Source organism: Nylanderia fulva, unplaced genomic scaffold (assembly GCF_048542155.1).
Source record: "Nylanderia fulva isolate GAGA-0341 unplaced genomic scaffold, ASM4854215v1 Scaffold37, whole genome shotgun sequence".
NCBI classification, from domain to species: Eukaryota; Metazoa; Arthropoda; class Insecta; order Hymenoptera; family Formicidae; genus Nylanderia; species Nylanderia fulva.
The window spans coordinates 987,311-1,012,602 of NW_028190444.1; the positions used below are offsets into that span (position 1 = coordinate 987,311).

At 32.3% G+C, this 25,292-nt stretch overlaps 5 protein-coding genes across 8 annotated transcripts; 3 read left to right on the top strand and 2 right to left on the bottom strand.

The window, feature by feature from the left end:
• The first annotated feature begins 1,598 nt into the window (after positions 1-1,598).
• LOC114943440 (WD repeat-containing protein 55 homolog) lies at positions 1,599-3,841 on the top strand. 2 transcript variants are annotated; one of them, XM_029319070.2, is made up of 8 exons: positions 1,619-1,820; positions 1,891-2,040; positions 2,278-2,491; positions 2,561-2,743; positions 2,826-2,899; positions 2,992-3,158; positions 3,223-3,440; positions 3,511-3,841. In XM_029319070.2, exons 1-8 carry the CDS (start codon positions 1,793-1,795, stop codon positions 3,767-3,769), a joined length of 1,293 nt encoding a protein of 430 aa, XP_029174903.2. In that variant the 5' UTR covers positions 1,619-1,792; the 3' UTR covers positions 3,770-3,841. The 2 variants fall into 2 exon arrangements, with proteins under 2 accessions (XP_029174904.2, XP_029174903.2); XM_029319071.2 differs by lacking the exon at positions 1,891-2,040 and having other exon boundaries at positions 1,599-1,680.
• Positions 3,834-10,989, bottom strand: Sra-1 (Cytoplasmic FMR1-interacting protein Sra-1). Its single transcript, XM_029319068.2, has 18 exons — positions 10,379-10,989; positions 9,762-9,941; positions 9,482-9,663; positions 8,873-9,397; positions 8,585-8,789; positions 8,289-8,503; positions 7,994-8,124; positions 7,715-7,885; positions 7,549-7,631; positions 7,196-7,264; positions 6,866-6,939; positions 6,340-6,745; positions 6,053-6,252; positions 5,445-5,974; positions 5,265-5,359; positions 4,941-5,179; positions 4,691-4,838; positions 3,834-4,615 (listed from the first exon to the last, which is right to left on the bottom strand). Exons 1-18 carry the CDS (start codon positions 10,586-10,588, stop codon positions 4,403-4,405), a joined length of 3,876 nt encoding a protein of 1,291 aa, XP_029174901.2. The 5' UTR covers positions 10,589-10,989; the 3' UTR covers positions 3,834-4,402.
• A 131-nt stretch (positions 10,990-11,120) lies between these two features.
• Positions 11,121-14,823, top strand: nSMase (neutral sphingomyelinase). Its single transcript, XM_029318999.2, has 7 exons — positions 11,121-11,170; positions 11,524-11,794; positions 11,915-12,088; positions 12,165-12,348; positions 12,501-12,827; positions 12,899-13,004; positions 13,101-14,823. The coding sequence occupies exons 2-7, from the start codon at positions 11,751-11,753 to the stop codon at positions 13,439-13,441; spliced, it is 1,176 nt and encodes a 391-aa protein (XP_029174832.1). The 5' UTR covers positions 11,121-11,170; positions 11,524-11,750; the 3' UTR covers positions 13,442-14,823.
• Positions 12,123-21,211, bottom strand: Graf (GTPase regulator associated with FAK). Of its 2 annotated transcripts, XM_029318997.2 has the most exons (20): positions 20,815-21,211; positions 20,408-20,565; positions 20,179-20,250; positions 19,311-19,412; positions 19,106-19,216; positions 18,888-18,992; positions 18,186-18,257; positions 17,893-17,959; positions 17,675-17,772; positions 17,488-17,582; positions 17,330-17,411; positions 17,137-17,239; positions 16,835-17,056; positions 16,514-16,619; positions 15,807-16,149; positions 15,415-15,607; positions 15,171-15,330; positions 15,010-15,066; positions 14,830-14,909; positions 12,123-14,753 (listed from the first exon to the last, which is right to left on the bottom strand). In XM_029318997.2, the coding sequence occupies exons 1-20, from the start codon at positions 20,972-20,974 to the stop codon at positions 14,662-14,664; spliced, it is 2,478 nt and encodes an 825-aa protein (XP_029174830.1). In that variant the 5' UTR covers positions 20,975-21,211; the 3' UTR covers positions 12,123-14,661. The 2 variants fall into 2 exon arrangements, with proteins under 2 accessions (XP_029174830.1, XP_029174831.1); XM_029318998.2 differs by lacking the exon at positions 18,186-18,257.
• A 1,060-nt stretch (positions 21,212-22,271) lies between these two features.
• Positions 22,272-24,889, top strand: cpb (F-actin-capping protein subunit beta). Of its 2 annotated transcripts, none has more exons than XM_029319001.2 (4): positions 22,272-22,403; positions 22,806-23,017; positions 23,100-23,472; positions 23,560-24,889. In XM_029319001.2, the coding sequence occupies exons 2-4, from the start codon at positions 22,818-22,820 to the stop codon at positions 23,791-23,793; spliced, it is 807 nt and encodes a 268-aa protein (XP_029174834.1). In that variant the 5' UTR covers positions 22,272-22,403; positions 22,806-22,817; the 3' UTR covers positions 23,794-24,889. The 2 variants fall into 2 exon arrangements, with proteins under 2 accessions (XP_029174834.1, XP_029174833.1); XM_029319000.2 differs by having other exon boundaries at positions 22,340-22,509.
• The last annotated feature ends 403 nt before the right edge of the window (positions 24,890-25,292 follow it).

Genomic DNA, 25,292 nt, shown 5'->3' on the forward strand with positions numbered 1-25,292 from the left:
TATAAACTGTCACCTAGGCTGCGTTCGTAAACGTTACCCGCAGGGTATAAATGTCTCTGAACTCGTTCAGAAAGTCGAAAAATACATTATGGTGGAAAAGTTACCTTTACCCACATGCGTTTAGAAAGTTCTTGAGGAATTACCCAGGGTGCTCCTTATGTACCCTGCTCGCGACTGAGGTAGAGTTTACCCGTCATGCGCAGAAACGCACTTTTCACATTTTACACATATATATTTAATGATAGTTTAAAAATAAATATACAATTGATTTTGGTATTGTCTGAATTTTTAGAGTAAAATTTTCTTTTCATCATAATGTTATTTACTTTTAGATTACAGAAAGAGCAAACATTTACATACTTCTAATAAAAATCAGCGTTACATATATATAAAAATGTCAGGATACCTATAAGAATCTGGCGTCGCTAATAGCCATATTGTTGCTAATAACTGTTTTTCAACTGGGACCATTGGTCTCCCAGTTCCAGTAGTATTAGTATTTTCTATTTGTGGACCAACAATAATAAGTAAACTTTGGAAAGTTTCACGCGTTATTCTAAAATTTGACTGAAATTGTTTGTCAGTGAAATGATGAATGGTTTCTTCCACATATCTTTCAATGCGTTTAGCCTTGTTTCTCTTTTTTTTTGAGCAAATAAGTGTCAATAAAATTTCAGTTTCACTATCAGATAATGATGAATCGGAATCAAATTCGTAATTGGACAAAAGTTTTTTTCCTATTGATATTGCCGTGCCAATAATTGCTTTTTCTCTGTCACTACTCATGCTTTCTTTCGTGTATAATATAGTTTGCTAAAAAAAAATTAAAATATTTTATTTTATATTTTCAAAAATACTTATTTATTTAAAATATGCAATATTTATAGTGAATAGTTCGAATATTGAATAATGAATGGTAAATATATAGTAATATTAGAAGTCGATAAGATTATTAATACTAATTGTTAATTTGTATGATTTTTTCATTTATTTCTAAATATTATATATTACTTCTTTAACGCAAATTAATTTCAATTTTATTGGTTTAACTTACTTTTTATCTTATTCTAATTCTACAAATTAAAAAAATTAAAAGTAAATTAAACTAAGGCCAGTATTCATAGTCAGATCTTATATTTAAGATCGTCTTAAGATCTCGTTCAACCAATCAAATGACGTTATACGGCTATTTGATTGGTTAAACGAGATCTTAAGACGATCTTAAATATAAGATCTGACTATGAATACCGGCCTAGTATTCATAGTCAGATCTTATATTTAAGATCGTCTTAAGATCTCGTTCAACCAATCAAATGACGTTATACGGCTATTTGATTGGTTAAACGAGATCTTAAGACGATCTTAAATATAAGATCTGACTATGAATACCGGCCTAAGATTAAATTTCATCTACATTAGAATTCTACAAATAAACATAGTGATGAAGATAATTATTCAAAATAATACCTAACTTCAGCTTGTAGCAAAGAGTCGTGTCGTCGTCGACCAATCAGAACGAAGTAGCTGTCAACCTGATCAGCTGATTCGATTGGTCAATTCATTCGCGGTTCCTGTCACGTGACTGATTTTAATTTCGCAGCTGTTGTCACGTGACTGTATTTGATTCACACATAACCTCAATATAGCAACACATAACCTCAATTTTAATCGGGTAATCAGGTAATGTGAAATAATTGTATTATTAGTTGTATAATATATATAATATTATTGGAGATTTTATATAAAAAGAAGAAAACATTTTAAAAACACCAATAAATTCGTCTTTGTTAAAATGCACTGGAAAATGGGAAAATTATTAGGTTTGTAATATTTTACAATTTGTTTTTTGTAATACAATCACGCGTTTATAAACACAATTTAATTTGACAGATAATGTGATATCTGATGATATCGATATAAGCGATGAAGATATAAGCAGTGATGAGGTTTCGATTGAATCCTCTTCATTATCATCAGATAGTGATAACGATAGGGTTTCTGATGTCGAAGAATCGAAAGCTGGAACATCTGCTTTAGCTGGTTATTCCTTTTAATTTTTTCAATTTTCTTTATTTGTATATCAATTATCACGAACTTGGGGGTCTGGGTCGGATTCGAACCTGCGTTATACTTACTCTTCGCCTCAGGCGAGTTTCGGTGACGCAGCGTGCACGGCCACCCGTTGCCCTCTTTTTCATTTGTATATAAAACCCTTGTTTAGAGTCCCTAGCTTTACGCCATGGAAACTAAATATATATACCTTTATTTTTCTCCAAGATGGGTTATCTTCTCATCAAGGCAACACTAATGAAATGGGTAACTTGGATAACTCGGATGAAGAGAATGAAGTTGTCAAGGCTATATTAGATGCAAAGCAATTGTGCAGAAATCATCCACCGTCAATTATATTAGAAGATATGATAACAGACATATGTTTCCATCCTGCGGCAGATTATATAGGTGTAGCTAGTATTACGGGAGATATATTTATGTAAGTTTGATGGAAACATGTACATATTCTATTTCTGATAAAATTTTACATGTTCTTTTTTCATATTAGGTATAAGTATAATAATGAAGAGACTAATCTTGTATCAACCATAGAGCTGCATCTTAAAGCTAGCCGGGACATTGAGTTCAGTGAGGATGGACGATCATTATTCTCAGCTGGAAAAGATTTATGTATAGGAATAACTGATGTAGAAACTGAAATGTTAACTAGAATATATGAGAAAGCTCATGAGTATGTATAAAATCAATATTAATATATAGCTTTTATTGATGCTGTCAAAGATACTAATGTATCATTTATTATTATATTTTAGGCAACCTATATATAAAATGACTATAATCAATCAGCACGTGTTTGCAACAGGCGACGACGATGGTGTAATAAAATGTAAGATATCTTGTGATATTTTTAAAGTTTTTAACCAAATCAAATGAGTTATTTTTTAATTTTTATTATATTATTTTATTATTTATTTTTAGTGTGGGATCTTAGACGAAAGGAAAATGAACCGATATTTTCCATAAAGGAGGTGGAAGATTATATTAGTGCGATGATAACCAACAGAGATGCCAAGTATTTGGTTTGTGCTAGCGGAGACGGCTGTCTAACGACTCTAAATATACCAGAAAGAAAAATGCACATACAGGTACATTATATACATTATCGATTTATATATAGCTTTATTAAATCGAGCTGATATTATCTTATAGTCTGAGGAGTATGATGAGGAACTGACCTGTCTTGGTTTATTTAAATCTGAAAGTAAATTATTAGCAGCTAGTAGTAAAGGAAAAATGTATGTATACAATTGGGGTGAATTTGGACTACATTCGGATGAATTTCCAAACGCTACAAAGATACCCATAAATTGTATGATCCCTGTTACGGAAAATGTTGTTATAACTGGAGGAGAGAACGGGATAGTTAGGTAAGAGGGAATTCTTACGATTTAATATATTTTTATATATGTATATGTCATTCCTATATATATTAAACAGGGCGACTAGTTTGTTTCCTCATCGTCAACTCGGCATAGTAGGACAACATGACTTTTCTGTCGAGACACTTGATATAAATAAAGATGGAACTTTAATAGCGTCCTCGTCCCACAATAATGATATAAAATTCTGGAATGTACAATATTTCGAAACATTAAATGTTACTGAGCCTGTAAAAGGTGGAAAGCAAAAGAGGATGAAACACAATCTGCCAAGCAGTCAAATCAATAATCGATCTGATTTCTTTGCCGAATTATAATTTTAACAGTTTAATGTAACAAAGTAACAAAATTTGTACTATCAAGAAATAAAAACGAATAATATTATGAAACATGTGCATTTTATACATAGTTACCAATACATAAGAAGTACTACACAAATTTACACGTATGATATGAATAATATTTATGTATAATACTTTGTTTCGATTAAACGTAGAACATATTACAAAAAATATTACATATTCCACCATACATCGATGTGGATCAAGATATATTTATATAGTTCGTACATTACCAGTCCTATGAATGATTAAAGTAAAGCAGTGCAATTATATAAATCTACCTATCTAAACGTACATTGTATGAGAAATGGATCAAGAAAAATCATGCCTGTAGATTAAATATTCAACTTTGTCGTTCGCAATCTTTTTTAAAGCTTTTTCTCTTTCTCTCTAAATCTCGTTTGTCGTAAAAAATGTCTGTTCTGATAACATTCATAGCAGTCGCATTAAATAGTATAAACGATAGTTCGACATTGATATAAAAGATGAATAGTTTTTATAGATACTTCAGAAATATCTTTAAAAAGGAATGATTTTTTTCTTTGAGTCTTCTCGTTCGAGTTTGTCGTTACGACGTAAAATACAGTCTTCTTTTTATGATTTATTCTTTTATTGATGATTTATTTGACGCAAATATTCCGGCGCGTGATAATGCTGTTGCGCATGTGCCAATGAGGGATGAATCGGTGGCTGGAAGCATCGCACGTGTTCCACGCTTGCCGCATCACTATCTCCGCTCTTCAAATATTTATTCAACACGGCGAATATTTGTGAATTTAGAACTTGAAATCGTCTTATCCGATCCACCATTCTCTTCAGATGCTTTAAAGACAAACAGTACAAGTTAACATAACGAGGATTGTTAATTTTTATACATACATATGTGTGTATACTTACTATTCCTTTAACATTTTCGTCTTTGCCATCTACACGTTGCACTCTAAGAATATGGTAGCAAAAGTCGAGCGCTTCAAACCTGCGTTGTTGACCCAGAAGAACGACCATGGCACATCCAGCCCAGTGTAAGCCTTCACCGAACAATTCTCTACAATTGAAAAGCGACCATTATTACAATTATTCATTACAGAGATAAATTAATAAATATATATATATATATATGTGTATTATATATATATTTATTACTAACTCGACAGTAAATTCCGTTTCTCCAACGGGAATGCAGTATACAAATTGAAGAGCGCTCCAAAGTCTATGAAATTCCGTGCATTCGTCCACGTTCATTACGCCATTCGCTGGCGGTGGTCCGACCCAAATAGGATCATCCAAAAAGCTTCGCAATCTACTGAGTACAACTTCAAATATCGATAAACCGCAGCACAGTCGCTCGCGCGTTAATAAATCTCCTTCTCTGGCAATCATCGCTTGCTACAAAATTATAAATCATTGTGTACAGATGATGTCGCAGAAACTGTAACTTGAATTTGAAAGATATATTTCATGTGTTCCTTACTTTAGCGGTGCCTAATTTATCGACATTCGGAACAATTTGCAAAGCCGAATATTTCGCTTCTAGTCGTTTCTGTTTAGTCTCGGGTTTTTCTCCCTCTGAAAAAAATTTCGCATATATGTATATGTGGTTTTTTTATTTCAATTAGTTTATAATATCTGTAATAAAGCAATCTGTCCATACCTTTGCAATAAGGTCTCGGTAAAATGTTTTGAAAGGGCGCCGCGTGTAGCAGATCGCACACCTCCTCTTGCGACAGAGATTGTTCCATCATTAGACAAAATAGAATCGTATTGCCAAATTCGCGAAAATTATGAAACAGTTCAGTTTTAGCATCCGGATATTGTACGATATCATTCAATTGAGCGTGATAGTAGCCTAGAACGCCTGGGGATCCGTAATCGTATCGCGGAAGTTTGCAGACTTTCGGCATAGCTTCCATCAAGGTCTTGGTGAACTGGTGTAAGCTTCCTTGGATCAGAGTTTTGACGATTTTCAAGAGTTCTTCCATGACTACAGCTATTCCTTGATATCCGAGGAGCTTGCATATGGTACGAAAGTGATGCGGACCGACGAATCCCGTGTACTGTCCATACTGAGTGCTATAAGCCAGGTTTAATTGTTTACTACCCCAGAGATAGTGATGAGACATTTGCGGAGGTTTATCTCTGTGAACTGGTTGTACAAATTGTAGACCGCGACATTTAACAAATCTGTAAAAACGCATAGAATAATATATGTAATTAATAATATCGTGAATATACGTGATACATTGAATATGCTAAACGTACCTATTTGTGGCAGCGTTGTAACAATAATTTGGCAAAAAATCATAATTCAATTCCCAGAAGACGTGAAGAGTGATTCGTCCATATGGAGCCAGAACGTTGTGATTCGCTTCCCTAAACATAGCATCGTATTCGTCCAGAGCGAGCCACTTGCATAAAAGTTTGTGAGTAAGACGATTGACTTGCAACAATCCGTCCAGTTCCTGTAGAATATATCAGCGTTTAAAAGGTACTGTTATTTTTTACAGCGAGATTATATTATATTATAGATAATAGTGAGGGAGACTCACGATAACTCCAGTAATATCGCCGGATTCGAACTTGCTAATAGCCAGATCCAAGGATTTTTGCATATCCGCGTTAATACGCTGCGTTATAAGTTTGTTCAGATCGATGCTTCTTCCAAGCAGCTGAACGTGTCTCTGTTTCAGCAACGTCTCGTATCTATTGGCACGTGGATACGGGAGTAGATATGCCCCGAGAGCTACGCACTCTACCCTGAATCGTTTGTCCAACAGGATGCTGGCCGCTAGCTGCTTGTAATGCGCGAAAATCTGCTCGCTAAGTTTGTAAACAAATTGATCGAAGCACAAATTCACTTCAGCTTCTACCTCATCGTATAGAAATTGCTTACGGAATATGGTCAGCGCGTATAACGCGCTGTCGTTATATAAATCCAGAGGGTATAAAACATATCTGCAAAATTAACGATGTTAATAATAATAATAATAATGATAATAAAGGATTAATTGATAAAAGCCACTTTGTCGCGGTATTGATGGCCGTTTTACTCTATATAATAAATAATAAACTTACTCCATCATTGACGGTTCCTTACTTCTTAATATATGATCGGTCAATATCCATGGCATGGACATTTCAATGGGAAACTGAAACATATATTTATCGATTAAGCTGATTTGAATGTGAAATATATACAGACAGTATTTCCATGTGGCACATCTCTTGCAATAAATATATAATAAATATATATATTTCACGGATATATATATATATATATATATATATATATATATATATATATATATATATATATCCGTGAAATGGCCGAGAACATGGATAAGTTTTTGAAATTCCGACATGTTTTGTATGGCATCGGTTTTCATACAGCAAATGAAAAAGTACCTGAATACGTTTCTCCATGGTGATCAGATCGCTGCATTCCTCATTATGTTGATGACGTACTTGGCATTTCTAATCATATAAATAAATTATAAAATATGTTATTTTTATATTAACTTCATAGCAAATGTATAAAAGATATTGCAAACCTAATGTCTATTTAATTAACAAATATTAACGTACAATTCTCTTATATATTATTATCAAATATTATATATATTATATAATATTCGAATCAAATAAATTAGATGCATAACATAATTGTTAATTCATCCTATTAATCGTCAAATTATATGAGGCGACAATTTCAAGAGTTGATATTAATCGAGTTCAAATAAATCAGTATTAATATTTACCTGTATCTTTCTACCCATTGTCATTTCTAAATAAAATTCTCTATACCATAGTTGTGACAAGTCGCAACAATTCTGTAGAGACTCTGTAGAGCAAAAAAAAAAGAAGAAAATTGTATTAAGATAAAACGGAAAATAACTGCGAATTTGAAAGAAATCTATTATTTACCGCTGAAATTCAACAAATAACTCCAGTAGAAACTGGTTTTGTGAAATTGATCGATTTGGAAGAGATATTGACCATCGATATCTTTCCTCAGAGTGCGTTTGCCTCCGCTTTTATCAGCGATTAACGATTCCAGCATGGTTCGTACCATATAAAGTTGCGTGGAGGACGGACCTATACACATTCAGTTTTATCAATTAATCGTTCTCGAACTCAGTCGCAATTTAAAATTAAAAATAGAAAGGGAAAACAAAATATAAAGCAGTTTAATGGTAAACTGACCAACGTTTCTTCGCGGGACTTTAATCCCGAATCCGTTATCTGGATCTTTCTTGCCCTTTAATGCGGGATCTCCGAGTGGTTCTACTCCAAAATGCCAATCAGCGCAGGTTTCTCTGACGGAAACGATGATACTGAAACAAAATGAGAAGAAAGGAAATAAGAGAGATCGCTTTTCACTAATCTTGAAAATTATCTTAAATCTCTAAATATAATTTTCGTAAACGACACTCTTACACAAAATAAAGGGAAAAATGTAAAATTTATATAATATAGGTAAAATATAATTTATATTAACCTTCTGATTAAATCCTTTTTATTTTTGATTGCTTTTCTTAAGGGTTCACGTAATGCGAGTTGTACAAAATCTTGCAACTCGGCATATATATTTCTACGTATTGCATCAATAAAAACAGTTTCCATACGTGCCATCAATACCTGCAATCCTTTAATCATTGCTATAACTTCTATAAGAGCGAATTTCTCTTCATCGGTATAATTATAACGTGTAGCCTACATAAGAGAAAGCGAGATTAATACAAAAATTAATTTAATTATATGGTAATAAATTAATAAATTTTATAATATCCCTACTCTTTCATATTCCTCAGCCTCCTGTGGACATTCTTTATTCATATGATGATCAGTGGGATGCAATAGTTTCCAACTGTACAGTTCCGTTACAACACTGGTCCATTGTGAAAGTAACTGCAGTCCACGTAACGCCAACTCCGCAGTATCCCGATTCTCTGTATCGCTTCGGCATTCCTTATATGTTGTAGTAACTTCATTACTATACCTATACAAACAACAATTGTCAAATGTATCACAATTACAAGTAGCAAGTACGAAATCAAATATGAATAAGATGTTGAAAAATACCTTGCCAATTCACTGATATATTTCACATGGTCCTCTCTAATTTGAGGAAGATGTACCATAAGATCTGCTTGTGGACTGATGTTATTCGACGAGGCAGATAACGGCCATTTTGAGGCATCAAAGTGTTTCGAACGTTTGATATAATTGAATGGTGCAATTTGCATATCCCCGAACAATGGAACTACTTCTAAGTTCTTGAAGATTCTGTCAATTCTATCTAACTTCAATTTCTTTTTCTGATCGAGTTTATTGATATTACACAGTTCGCTGTCCATTAAGAATAAACCAAAGCCCATTACTTTCACCAACATGTGCTTCTCGTTAGGTGTAAGATACATTTTGGTTTCAAACATATGAACACAAATATTAACAACGTCCGCGAGTAATTCTTCGTATCCTGTAATCTTTTCTAGATTTTCTTTAACAGTGTCGCGAATTTTATTCTGTGTTGCCAAGAACATTGATAAATTCTGTGACTCTTGCAATGTCTGTGAATCTGACATCACTTTCAAAAACTGTGCAGCTCTAAAAAAAAATAAAATAAAATATATTCAATAACAAATCATACTTAAAGAAAAATTTGATAAAATTCTATTTTCAATAAATTACCTTCTATATGTAGAATAATCATTCTTTACACTAGATTTCATATTCTTCAATTCATCTAATACAGCAAACATATTGATGAATTTTCCCAAAGTTAAGAGATATGCTTCAGACACAAAATCTTTTCTCTTCTCATGATGGCACAAACGCTTAACTTCTCCTGAAAACCGTTCGATCGCTTTTCTCTGAAACACACAAATATATATGTAAATGTATATGCAATATGAAGAAAGACAACTAAACTAAATATATGGTATAATAATAAGCTACAATTTGTGCTTACTTGGAAGTACATGAAATTTAATAATTTATTCACTTCAGGTGCCAATACTTCTACAGTCTTTTCATAAATTTCTACTCTGTTTGGCTGTTCGTTAGACTTTGGTTGTGGTATTGCACGGGAGCAGCATCTCCATGTATACAACATGACAGCATGCCCTAAACCTTCCTCCAATAATTCATTCTGGGAAAAGATATTTCAAATAAAGTATCTGGTTAACATTCAATTATCAACAAACTTAATTCTTAAAGATAGAGATAATAAAAAGGCTAATAAAAGTGTAAATACAAATTTCTAAATAATTTTAGGTATTATTTATTAAAGTTAATAAGTCTTCGGCTCTAGTTAATATTTAATTATCAACAAGTATTTAGTTAATATTTAATTATCAACAGACTTAATTCTTAAAGATGAACATAATAAAAAGGACTAATAAGAGACCAATAAAGGTACGAATAAAAATTTCTAAATAATTTTAGGTATCACACACATTGATTAATTTAATTTACTTTAAATTATTAAGTTAAATTTATTAAGTTAACGAGCCTTTGGCTCTTATATGCTCCTTTTATCATCGTCATCGAACCTTTCTGTCCTCGTTTAACTTAAAGAAAGCTTACCAAACTCGCATGTACGGTTGCTTCCTCGATATATTTGGCGATGCCGGTGACAAAACCGTTCCTGTCTTCGAAATTGGTATCGAAGTTTGCTTGATACACCACGGAACATGGTTGAGCCTCTATACAGGGTTGTTCGTCCGGCAACGTAAATTCGTCCAGGACGTCGACGTTCGACAGAGCGTCGCCTAGGGTGACTTTGTCCGTAGTCATCCTCGTCGTCGAATTACCTCGTGCGAGAGCAAAAAGTACAGCTGATTCTCCGGGAGGCGGAAAAATACGTCCCACGTAGCCGGATGTATCTCTATGTATGAGCAATCACCATGATGACATATCCCCGAGATGAGTGTTGATGATCAATCTGACGTTTGGAGTCGCGAAACGAGACCGTGGGAAAGGAAGCTCCAACTGTCAAAGAACTGTCAACCAGCATTTGGGAGTTTGACAGATGACAGATTGTTGTCTCCACTTGGCACTTTTTCGCAAAAGAGTCTCTCCTCGCTTCCTCGTCTTCCCGTTTCTTTTTCTCGAATACCAAAAATTTTAACACGGGATAAGAATGTAATGATTGATGTCGGAGAAATATGTCTGAACGGAGGAGAGGATCGAACGGATGAATCGATCTTTTTCTTCGATCGATTGATCGATTGTATCGATTACGACGTCCGTGTCGATTGGATGAGGTAAGGGCGGAGTTTTCAAGAGAGAAATTTAAATTCCCTATAATTTAATTACCAAGCTCAATTAATTGGAATCCACTTATTTCGTAAATAATCGGCGATAAATTCTTGGATTGTAATTGTTTATATAAGAAAAAAATATACTTGAACTGGAACAAATATATTTTTTATTTTTAAATTAAAGGCTATATTAATTGAAAAAAATAAGAACTATATATATACACATATATTTCTCTCTTATATATATATATATATATATATATATATATATATATATATATATATTTAATTATTATTTTCGAGACATTTAATTTTATATATATATTAAATATATATATATATATATATATATATATTTAATTATTATTTTCGAGACATTTAATTTTATATATATATTTTATATATTTCTTATTTTTTCTTATATATATATATACACGTATGTAAATGTATACATACACATGCGTACAGATTACAGATAAGGACTTGTCAAACAGTATCCGGACGAAAGGATGATAAGAAAAGATAGTGCCGCTATTTTTCCTTGTAATTATATAATTTTATCCGCTATTGGATGTTAAAAATAAGGCATGAAATTGTGGGAGAAAGCGATAAATTATTCTAAAATTAAGTGGATATATCATTGTTATATTCTCTCGTAATAAAGAAGGATACGGCTGCTTCAAAACAAAGGAACAATGGCAAACGAAATGTCAACGAGTATTTTGACACTGAACTGTTGGTAAGTAAACTGTTTTAATGAAGTTTTAATGAAATTTTCAGAGCCTTATACTTTATACGAAATACTATCTCCAGCTGCAATAATTTTATTTAATTATTCTTATTTGTGGATATTTCACAGGAGCATACCATATGTTTCAAAGAACAGAGTGACACGTATGTCTGCTATTGCGGATAAGTGTGCGAGCAGAGAATATGATATTATTTGCCTGCAGGAGGTTTGGTCTATCCATGATTTTAAAATGGTAAAGGCAAAAGTGCAGGAGATTCTTCCTTATTCGCATTATTTCCATAGGTATGGTATTATTGTGTATGTTATGCATTAAGAGTATAATTTTTCAACATTTTTTATTCATCTTAATTTTTGACAGCGGCGTCGTTGGATCAGGATTATGTATCCTATCACGATACCCTATTTACGACGTTATGTTTCACAAATGGCCCTTGAACGGTTACGTTCACAAGATACATCATGGGGATTGGTTTGGCGGTAAAGGTGTTGGGCTATGTAAAATTAAGATTCTCAATATGAATATTAATGTTTACATCGCACATGTACGTCCAGCTAACGCACTCTTTCAATATTATTTTCGAAACATTTAATTTGGTACAATTTATGCGACAATATAATATATGATGGAACACAGAATTTGTGCTTGTGTTCTTAAGAAAATGTCTGTTATCTAAATACTGTTCGTTCTTTGCAGCTGCATGCGGAATATAATCGGGAGAACGACGAATACATGGCTCACAGAGTGCTGCAGGCATTCGACACCGCACAATTTGTAAGAATGACCAGTGGTGGTGCAGATGCTGTGATATTGGCTGGCGATCTTAATACCGAGCCGCAAGATTTAGCCTATAGAATTTTGCGTGGAGTTGGTGGTTTAATGGACGCGTGTCCGAGCAGTTCGAGTCATATAGGGACCAACGATTGTGCCAATAACAGTTACACCTGCTCAAAGCTGGCTCGAACCAGACCAGATGGAAAGCGTATAGATTATATTTTATACTTAGGTTCCAAAACCGTGAAGGTAAATTGAATGAAAATATTAGTATCCAGCGATTGTATGAGTCTTGAATCATACAAGATAATTTTTGTTAGGTTGAAGTTACAAATTTCCAACTCCCTCTGCCAAATCGCGTGCCGTATAAAAATTTTAGTTATTCAGACCATGAAGCTGTTATGGCTACGCTCAAGTTCACCAATGGTGAGTTTAAAGGATTCTTCTTATGCATTTCTCTCAATTTCTACTTTCTTGAGCAATACTATAGATGGATAATTTGATCTATACATTTCTTTGCAGGTGAACATGGCATGAACAATTTAAATGCAATAGATTCTTTAAAAGAGGCAATTACAATTTGCGAAACCGCATTGAAGAGTGTACAACGTCAGCGTTTCTGGTATCTTTTATCAGGTTGTATTCTGGTCATTCCATTAATTTGGTCTATCGGTTTAAATTGTATGGACACATCTTTAGGACTCGACATTGGTTTGAATATATTACGTATACTTTTAACCGCGATATTATGTTACACTCTGTTTATGAGTTCAATATGGAATAATGTGGAGAAGAATGCTTTAAAAGCGGGATGTTTAGCTATAGAAATTTACATAAAACAGTTGAGTAATGACCTATATTAAAGCACTGATTGACAAATTTATGCAAACTGGATTTTTTAAAGAAGGATTTGTGCTATACAGAGCACAGAATTAAAAATAGATTGTGCTCAAAACAAAAAGAATTAATTTAAAAGAAGTTTTATTTAATACGCGTTTTGTGAAATTATATTTTTGATTTTCAATCCTTATATAAAAAAATGTTTAAGTTTACATTTGTGTTCTACATTTAGCCATTGTTGAATGGATAATTTATTGTTAGATTTATAATAGATTGATTTGAACGTTAAAAGAGCGAGAGATGCGAATATATTAAGATTATAAGTTATAAAACTTGGCTGATAAACTGTTTCTTTTAAATTATTTTTTGTTTATACACTATTTTTTTTAGACATGCCTTTAGATATATTAGGTATTTACAGCAGTATTATCGATCGACCAACTATAATATGAGCAATGCATATCACGTGAAAATCAACGATATTGTAAAATATATCTATAGTCGTATTCATGCTTATATGCTTCCGTCGAGATATCAAAACTGAAATTTAATTCAGTCTTTGAAAGATAGCTCCTTTATGCATTATCGCATTTTACCTTATATACAAATCGTGTGCTTTGCACACATTTCTAATACAGATATTAAGATACAACACCAAAGATAAGCATTTACTCTGTATGATGAACCTAATAAGTTTGTAACACATTTTCTATGATATCTACGATATTTTATGCTTGGTATCCAATACATCATATTATATATATTTTATTATATTATAATACAATAGTATAAACGGTTATTGCCTTTAAAATCTCCTATAAGCTCCAGTGGAATTTCCATATATATATATATATATATATATATATATATATATATATATATATATGAATCTTTCAATATAAATGTCTATTGAAATACATCAGATATATTAATTCTATATATGGTCCTTATGCACATATATATCACTGACAAGTGATTATATATACAATTTAGATACATAGAGTAAAATGGCTTTTCTAATAAATAACTCTTATATACGAGTATATGTATAATTGACTAAGCAGTGTGTGTGTGTGTGTATAGCCAAAGAAAATTAGAAACGCGAATATTTTGACATATCGCGTTGCATAACTTTCACAAGTTTGCGCTTCCTTCAGCAATACCAAGAGTAATATTTTAAAATAATGTAATGATGGAGAATCTTCAACAAACACTTTGGTTTTCACTTTTTTTTGCATACTCTTTAGGGCAGCTGCTCGACGTAATTCTTGGGTACTAGGCCTGTTTTGCCGTTCAACGTGCCTTCCAGCCAACCTGGCTCTAAAGAGGCCTTGACTGTAATAAAAACATATTTTATTACGAGTACTTCTCAGAAAATAAAGATTACAATTTTTTAATATCTCAATTTTACCATTTGTGATAATTTGATTTGGTTCAAATGATAATTCGCCATCGTTTTCCGCCATACATGCGTAAAGGGTTCGTACTCTCCTGAAAGTACAAGAATAGAAACGTTACAAGTTAAAAAACAATGTGTAAATCGAAATTCTTACGCACACAATATATATATATATATATATAAAACACTTACCAAATTCCTGGCATTTGACCAGGACTCGAACGTCCGCTATTCGGCGAGGTATTAATCCTATAATCAATGCAATATAAAATAAATTAAAGATAATACTTGGAGATCAAAAATATACAATTTTTTCTCATTGTCTCGTTAATGAAAAAAAAGAGATATCTTACGGACATATCGATGAGTTACTGCGCAGAGGATAAGCCGTAGGATAGTGTACGGATATCATGGTGCCACGTTTTTGTTTCACCGGCAACTCGCTTGTAAACGGATGTGGATCGGACGCGATCGATTCGCTAGAACTACTCGTATTTCCACCGCTTAGAACCACTGGAATTTAGAATTTTCATTCAGAAAAGAAATGATAGAACCATAGAATTGTTACAAAATAATAATAGCAGAAGAGATATAAACCTTTGTCGGCCGAATGATACATAAGATTCGCATTGGTCAATTTTATCCGACCAGCACGACTGTCTAGATATGATGGTATACGATGACTTGTACTATCCAAATCCTCGTAATCCCCGTTATTTCGTTCATCGACGCTGGACGGTTTGTTAACGACAGTTAAAGGCTGGCTGTCGTAGTAGGATCTCGTAACAAGCTATATACATACACATATAGAATGTTTGAATACAAAGAGCCAGAAATTAAGTACCTTTCTGTCAATGAATGGATATTCAAAGCAATTTTTAAATATTAAAAAAAAATTGTCGCAGTACAAATGTGTCAAAAATACTCGTGCAGTGATAAAAAAATTACATCGTTTTGACAGAAGAGATTCAATAATAATTGAAACTCACATGCGCGTGCGACGATGTAGCGGGTACAGCTGTGTGTAAAGGATATCTTAAGAAGGCCGTTCCGTTACCAGAGGAAGTCGGAAGTCCCTCCTCTACTTTGATACATTGGGATTTACTCGGGATTACGGTGGCTTGCACCGCCGTTATACGCGATGAAAGGTCTTGAGGTGGTCCGGCTATTATTTTTTCGCAATTCTCGATCAATATCTCCACGACGATATTGTAAAACTTGATGTCCATTATAGAGGCCACGGTTTCTTCTTCCGGTCGTAGCAAGGTCGGACCGAAGCATACCGCCAGGTTTCCCACAGTCATTAAATTTTTATCACTCTTCTTTGCCACACTGAAAATTCGTTTGATAATGTTGAGCAACGTATGATAAATATGTACAATATAATATTTAAAAGAAAAATATGATAAAAATATAAATATTAATAAATTAATGTTCAATATTTAATAAAAACTTTATTTAATAAAAATATAAATACTAATATTAATAAAAATTAATAATTTAATATATTAATCAATTAATAATAATACTTGTAAAAATATAAATATTATATAGATATAAAATTATTTGGATAGATTAACTAATCAATTTCTTTGAGTCAGAGACTAAATTAGACACACATGCACACACATCTATACATACATATATACAATAGAGTATTAAATAAAATATATATAGACGAATAATAATTTCTTACGTGCAAAGATGAGTGATAAGAAGAATCAACATATTGAAGTTGGTCTTAGGCAGTCGATAAACGAGGTTGTGTATATCATTTATCCGAGTTTCCTTCATCTCCTGTTCTGTTAGATGCCATACAATAAAAATCAAGATAAAACTTTAGCTCTTTGACTCGATTTTACTTATGTATACGAGTGTATCGAATATGAGATCTCAGCAAGGAGAGAAAAATGAATAGTGATTTGTGTTCTACAGAAAGAGAGACAAAAGAGAGGCAAATTGTGCAAAAATGAGGCAAAAATAAAACAAGTATGTTATCAAGAATACCTATACGCACTCGCAGCAGTAATGAAGCTGTTGTAATAACGGAAAGTCATTAACGGCTCGGACAACATTCTCAGGTAGGTCTTGAGCGCGCTAGTGATAGTTTTGCTCTCCCATTCGAAACGATCGTTCAAGTTGATCTTGTCTATTTTCCTCTTATCGAGTCCCATCACCAGGAGTTTGTTTACCTTAGAGGCGACTCCGACTACTCTATATAAACCTTGTTCTTCAAGTCCTGTTGAAATTCATGATTATTAAACTATTAGAATACTTTTTTCTGATTATAGATTGTATTTAAAAAAAAATGATATCTACCTCTATCCTCGAGGGCTATGATACATTTGGATATAAACGCAAAACCGTTTTCATCCAATGTTGTATCCTCAGATTTTGCAGAGGAACCTAATCGCGGAAAAGTCTGAAAAATATTTTGACAATCAGAAATAATTCTTCATCTAAGAAAGATAGAAAATCTAACGTCAATAAAAAAAACGATCATTTTACTTACAGGTTCCTTTCCATCCATGGCATCCATCCACAATTTTCTATCCTCTTCGGAGAGCGCTTGAAACGTATATGTTACATTAGGCCTGGAAAAACGATGGAAACATTTTTTAATTATTTTTCGTTTTTATACAATCGCGTACAAAATCGTATTCAACTTACCTATCAATGACAGTGATATCGAAGCAGAATCTTTTTTCAATAGTGTCTGATGTACGTCGTATGCAAGAAGCTAATGTAAAGATTTCCTTGCTGCTCTGTCGAGAAAATATTGAAAATTATTTCGAAGACTATTGCGACATATTATTGCACATATTGATACATAATTAACTTTTCTGCTTTTACTTACAAATTTACCCGTAAGTTGATTGTAAGGAATCATAGTGAACTCTTTCTTGTCCTTTTGATATGTGCAGTATTGTTTTGTCCATGTTGTACCAAACGCTTCTGAAAATATCATATATTGCACTTAGTAAGATACACAAATATTTAACTAAGACTTTATAAAAGAGGGAGATTTATATCAAGACTATATGTGAACAATCTATCAAATATGTCTAAACTTACTTTTTTCCATTAAGAATAGATAGCCTTCGCGTGAATGCAGTTTGTTCAGTCCACTCTCTACCGCAGACTAAGGAAAAGAAACAATTACAAGTAAATGAAAAATATGTACTTTTTATTTTATAAAAAAATGTATTAAAAATTATTTTTAATACATTTTTATATGCTCAATTGGTTCCTCTTATGCATTTTCTCTACCTATTAAAGTGATTTAGCAAACTACAAAATAATGTATATTTCTATATTTTATTGAATAATTAAGAATAAAAAAATACAAAAATATCTATAAAACATACCTTTTTCATATCCTTCATCTTATTCATAAGTGATTCGGTTTTATCCCGGGTAGCAAGGAAATTCTCTCTAGTCTTGTGAAACACACGCACACACAAAAAATCGCAATTAGTAAGCAATTTATTAATCATGCTGTTATCAATTCTATTAAATATTTACATCACACACGATATATTGATATTTGATAATTCATAGGCATCATAAAGATCCGCGAACAAAATTTTAATTAAAAAAGAATTATCAAATATTTAATAGTGTACACATTCTGTTATAAATTTCAGTGTAGAACACATTATAAATCATACACAAGTTAAACTTGTCTTATTCACACTATTTGCAAAACTATATCTTTGTTCCTTGAGAAAAAACTAATAAAGCTAACTTCTAATTAATTAACAAATCTATAAATTGTTAACTAATTTCTTGTGACATGTTTATCTACTTTACTAGAAACAAAGAAATTTCAGTGATATTAGAAATACTATAGAGCAAACACGTGTATCTACGTGTTAGTAATGCTTAATAAAATTCTATTGCAATACAAACAAACATATTAATAGCACGTTAAGAAATAATTATTGTCTCTTGCAACAGTATATATTAACTTAAAAATAAATATATCGACCAGACAAAAAAATATTTTCTTCAATATTATTCGACATGTGTTTAAGCAGCTAAATATATCATAGAGATTAATTACTAACCTTTTGAATTTTTAATTGCAGCTCTGTCATATAAGGTTTAAAATCTTTCGCAACTTCGTGACCTTGATGATAGAATGTCAACCATCCAAACATAAATCCCAATAACTGGAACATTTTACATTACATTACTATAATGTACTGATGATTTATTATTCATGTATGTATGTTTTTAATCTAAATGCACATAATAAAATATAATTAAAACTATTCACTATTACCGTTTCGACAAATTCAAATTTTTTCCGCTCTTGAACCTCTTGCAATAAGAATACATATTCTAAGCTAGCTTGAGAGAAGTGTCTTTCAGCCATCTCCAATGTTGCATCAGCCTACGTACGCACATGCACATATACACAATATCAACTATTTAATAATACACAATTCTAATAATATATACAATTCTTTTTGTAGATCATTATATACCTCTTGCAGCACATTGTCCTGTTTTTTAGTGGATAAATTTAGATAACGTTCTTGACTTTGACAAAATTTTATCGTTTGTTTCTCAAATTTCTTTTTCCCATCCTGAAAAATTAAAGTTATGACAGAGATGGAATAATAAAATGGACAATATTTTATCAGCTGTCCTTTTGAAATATATATAAAAACAGGTATCCAAAAATAAATAACTCAATGTATCTAAGAGCTTATTTTTGAGAATGAAAAAAGATTGTAGAAATACAGGTCTGTGAATCTATTTCCAAATTATAAACAAAAAATTTTTAAGTATTGCTAAACTTGTCTTTAAGAAGAAACCAATTTCTCAATATACAGACATTAAGTTTTTTTATAATTTTTATTAGCTTGTTTACACATGTAAATATTTGTCTGCTCCAATTCAGAATAAGCTATCTTCATCTCGATAAATACTATCTCAACTCATACAGATTCAAATATAGGTCAATCATTTACTTTGATGCATACTTTTGATTCATTGCTACGTAATAAAATATTCAATTGACTCATTAGATCAGAATATACGCTGTCATTGTTTACTACCAATACAGAGAAAAAATTGACAAGTCTTTGCATCACTAACTTTTCAAAAATTCTTGTAAAACTCTACTGCAAACAAGATGTGTATGTAATTTAAAGCATCTCTAAAGTAATATCTATATATTTTTCTAACTTCTTTCATTCTCAAAATAAATAAAACAGAAATGCTTATTTCTAAGACACAGCCTGTATATACAGAATATATACATGCAAAAAATAATATTACAAATAAAATCATACAGATGTGTATAAAATAATACAAAAAGTGCTATAAAATATTAATAAGCAGCATTACCTTAACTCCCCCAATGTGCTCTTTCCTAAAATTCTCCAAAGGCAATATAATTTGATCATACGCTCGTTCCAGCTAAAAAAAAAAAGAAAACCTATTTTAAAAAATAACAAGATCAATAATAGTTGATAATATCAATATCAATAACAATAATAATTGATAAAAGTATAAAATAGTGTGTAAAGAATCTCAAAAGTGCAATATTACACTTTTATCAGCAAATATTACACACCATGCGATCCCTTTCATCTTCTATAGATGCGATAAGTTTGCCAAACTCTTTTAGACTTTGAGATATGTGAGTTTCGTCCTCAGTTTGGCTCTCCCCAATACATTCAAAGCTGAAGTTTTGTAACGTTTTGGAAAAAGCTCTCTGAGCTCTGGACAAGTCTAAAAAGAGATATTAATCATTAATTTAACATATATAAAAAAAATTAAATATGAAAAATAAATTTATGCACAAAATGTTATTCCTGAATATTTCAAGAACATTATATTATATATGAAGATATTAATTAAGGATATGAAGATTAATACAATACATATATGTATATACAACAGCTGTTCGCAAAATTTACATTCTTGTACAGTTGAAGAAAGAAAAAGAAAGAAGAAACATGGTAACGCGATAGAACTTACTTTTCGCGGCTAACAATAAATCTTTGACCTCTTTAACGAGCCGCTTGATCTGCTGACTGGTCTTTTCCAATTCACGCTCGTGATAATGAAGATTCTCACGGAAGTACGGACTGTCGGTTAAACAATCCGTAAACTCCAATGGTTTAAGGCCAACACCCATTCTCGCTTGTATTAGGAAAATTCAAGTGTCATGAACGCAGTGATGGGAGGTGGCCGGATTCGTTTGCGAGTTCGCTGTCACCCTCGAGCGCCCGTGATAAAATGCACAATCATTATCATCACCGCGACATTATTCGTAGAGATTCGCGCACGAATTCGCCATCATTGCGACGTGCAATGTGTCCAAACACCTCACACAGTCACACTTTAACCCCGACTGTATATGTGACATGTAGCATGATGTAAATATAATCATGGGATCCTCGTGCGCATGCGCAGTAGCGTACAATAATTAGGCTTCCGTATACATGAATGCATTTTATTGAAACGTTTTATTAATTAATTTACTGACAAAATTTGCTTATTAATTAATACACTAATAAATATGGTCATTAATAAACTTAAATTGCAATAATACGAGATTTCTAATACTCTTAAAAATTCATTTCTGAATTATTAGGAGAATATATTTCGCGAAGAAGTCGATAATTTAATTCACGAGCAATATATCTTGGAAAATTTATTTTTCAATGACTAGGAGAATATATTTCGCAAAGAGGTATGCGACAAATCCGGAGGGAGCATCTTTAAATAATCCATTCTGATTGGTTGGATCGCGGACTAATCACAAGCATAATCGTTTTTTATTGGTCCGCGCTTCAACCAATCAAAATGGATTATTTAAAAATACTCCCTCCGGATTTGTCGCATACCTCTTTGCGAAATATATTCTCCTAGTCACTCAGAAATAAATTTCAACACATTTTCCAAGCATTATCGTTTGCGAATTACCAACCTCTTCGCTAAATATATTCTCCTAATACTTCAGAATTGAATTTTCGAGAGTACTAGATGATTTAGAATTTTATTAATTTATTTTATATTAATAAATAAAAAAATTTAATTTATTAATTAATAAATTAAAATAAATAAAAAATTTATTTATTAATAAATCAAAATAAATAAAAATGTATTGATTAATAAATCAAAATAAAATATATTCTTCTAATACTTCAAAATTGAATTTTTGAGTGTATTAGATGATTTAAGTTTATTAATTTATTTTATATTAATAAATAAAAAAAAGTTTAATTTTTAAAAAAAGTTAATAAATTTTAAAATAAATAAAAAAAATATTTATTAATAAATTAAAATAAATAAAAAATTTATTGAGATAGATTAAAATAAATAAAAATATTATTTATCAATAAATACAAATTTATCAAAAAATAAAATGATAAATTTATTCCAAAAAATGCACTTGCAAATGATTTTCTCAGGTTGGTCAGCCTGCGACGCGGACAGTTAACCTCGCTCCTCTCGGAGGCAAGAGCCAGCGACGAAACGAGCGCGACGAGCCAATCGTTGCTCGCATTACGACACACCCTTTAAATGCTCGTTTCGTTTATTTTCGACGAGATTCCAGCGAGGTAGTGACTGATAAAAGATACGTATATCACGTTCATCTCATTATTGATACCGTCTTACAAGATTTTGATGTTCGTCGGCCTATAACCAATTGCAGCACGCACTATGGTACGGATATTTTATCCCTTATTTATCACTCACTCTCTGTTTCTTATTTCTACACACCTGTTAAATAAGTAATTCTAGCAATCGGGAGTATTTAATAAAAATTTTATCTTTTCCGTTATCGGCGATCTCTTCCTGTCACGCTCCATAAATTTTTGTTCCATTTGTTTTATATCATCATTATGGATGTTCAAGTCATATTTTAAGAGAGAAGGGAGGATACATTCAACGGGGTCATAAATATATATAAATCATATATTTTCTGTCTTTATTTTCCTCGATTATATAATATATTCTAGACGGAACAGCAAATGGATTGTGCACTGGATTTGATGCGAAGACTGCCACCGCAGCAAATCGAGAAGAACCTTAGTGACCTAATCGATTTGGTTCCTTCATTATGCGAGGATCTATTGTCTTCGGTGGATCAACCGTTGAAGATCGCCAAGGACAAGGAATCTGGCAAGGACTATCTTCTGTGTGACTACAATAGAGATGGAGATTCATACAGGTTTGATTCTAAATGAACATTTCGATCTTGTGACGATAGAGTAGAACGGGATCAACTGTACATTCTCTATATTTCTATGCAGATCTCCCTGGAGCAACACTTACGATCCACCACTGGAGGATGGTTCAATGCCTTCTGAACGACTGAGAAAACTGGAAATAGATGCCAATCATGCTTTTGATCAATATCGAGAGCTTTACTTTGAAGGTGGAGTCTCCTCGGTATACTTGTGGGATTTGGATCATGGATTCGCAGCGGTGATTCTTATCAAGAAGGCCGGCGACGGTTCCAAGAAGATTAAAGGCTGCTGGGACTCGATACATGTGGTGGAAGTACAGGAAAAGTCAACTGGCCGCACTGCTCATTATAAACTCACATCGACAGCCATGCTGTGGTTGCAGACCAACAAACATGGCTCTGGTACAATGAATCTGGGTGGCAGTCTGACGCGTCAGGTGAGTCTCTGGAGCCTGGAAAATTAGAATTTTTGATCATTGTAAATAAACAATTGTGGGAAAAAATGTGCTTATATAATGTTGCAGGTAGAACAAGACGCTCAGATCAGTGAAACATCCCCTCACATCGCGAATATCGGCAGAATGGTGGAAGATATGGAGAACAAGATCCGCAACACACTGAACGAGATCTACTTTGGTAAAACAAAAGATATTGTGAACGGGCTGCGATCGGTGCAATCCTTGGCTGATCAGAGACAGCAGGCTGCGCTCAGGCAGGATCTCGCGGCAGCCCTACAGAGGCGAAATGCTAACAATTGATCTTCTGACCGCCAAGAGAGCTTCGATTATGATTGCGAATAAATTTCATGGTATTTTATGGATCCTTGTAACTTTGCTTGGGATCTTTCGATTTTTCACAGATATTTTTTATATATTTTTGGAATCCACGGAATTTTCTGGATTCTTAAGAGATGCTAAAGTTTTTCTTACGACAGTCTTCTATCCGTTTCCCAGACGAATCTTAAAATCTTTTTGGACGTATGGGAATCTTTAAACGCTGCGCGATCTAGACTTTTTCACGTCACGTATCCACAGAACTCGTAGAATTCCTGGAATCAAGTTTAGTTCACGTTATATCAAAATGTGACATGTATTACAGTATTTTGTTGCCCAGGCACACGGATCAATCACACAAACGCGTTGATTAAACCTAAACAGTATGAAATAATTTGTTTAATATGGAATGAAATAGAATTTATTGTAAATATGCGGGAAAGGTGCAACGCGTTTTAGAATGGTAAATTAGATAAAAAAAATGTAAAATGCAAAAGAAAGAGTGAGTTATAATATTATAGTATAACATTTATTATATAAAAGGAGACCTCAAAAGAAGTAAATTAATTTTTTAGCAATTTAACAATTCTCTTTCAGTTTAAGTTTGATAAATACACAGAAAGATGGTAATAACTCTATAACATTTTTCAAATGTTTGAAAAGTATTAATATTTAAAAGTGCTGGAATCGATATATTTGAAGTTGGAAAAGAAAAATATCGCATCGCAATTATAAGAAACAATCTATCTTTGCAAATAAGAACCTTGTTGAAAGCTACACATAAAAATTATAAATTTCTCTTTATTTGTATTAATATTGTTTAAATACGAGCGAGATAAACTTAAAATTTTTGTAACACTTGGATATATTAAAGGATATATATATACATATATCCCGTTTATATATATATATATTATTTAGAATTAAATTTTTTAACATAATTCACTCATCATATCCTCCGAGGGATAGTATATAAAACGATTTATTTACGTAAAAATCCAAAAGGAGCGATTGCATTTTGCATTTGTTATAATAATAATGAATCCATATATAGTGCGCAAATAAAAGTTTTCAAATTAAATTTTATTTGTATTAAATTTTACGGGTACAAAAATCTGTCAGTACCATAGATCCTCGAAGTCACAGATCCTTGATATCACGGCGAGGAGGAGGGGGAAAAGAGGGATACACACATGATATTTATATATATTCTGGAATTCCATGGATCTTTGATACTACAAATCCTTGAACTGATGAGTTGTTAGCATCTCAAGGATTGCTAGTACCACGAATCCTTGCATCTATGAATTAATATAATTGTTAACTATTGCCATTATATATATATTATATCCCTATCCTTTGAAACTTTTAAATTCTATGGTACGCACTAGATGATGTTGACATATTAAAGATTCTTGGTACTATGAATCCTTGAAATCTTGCGTAAACGATTGCGCAATCATACATTTTGAGAATCTCGCATA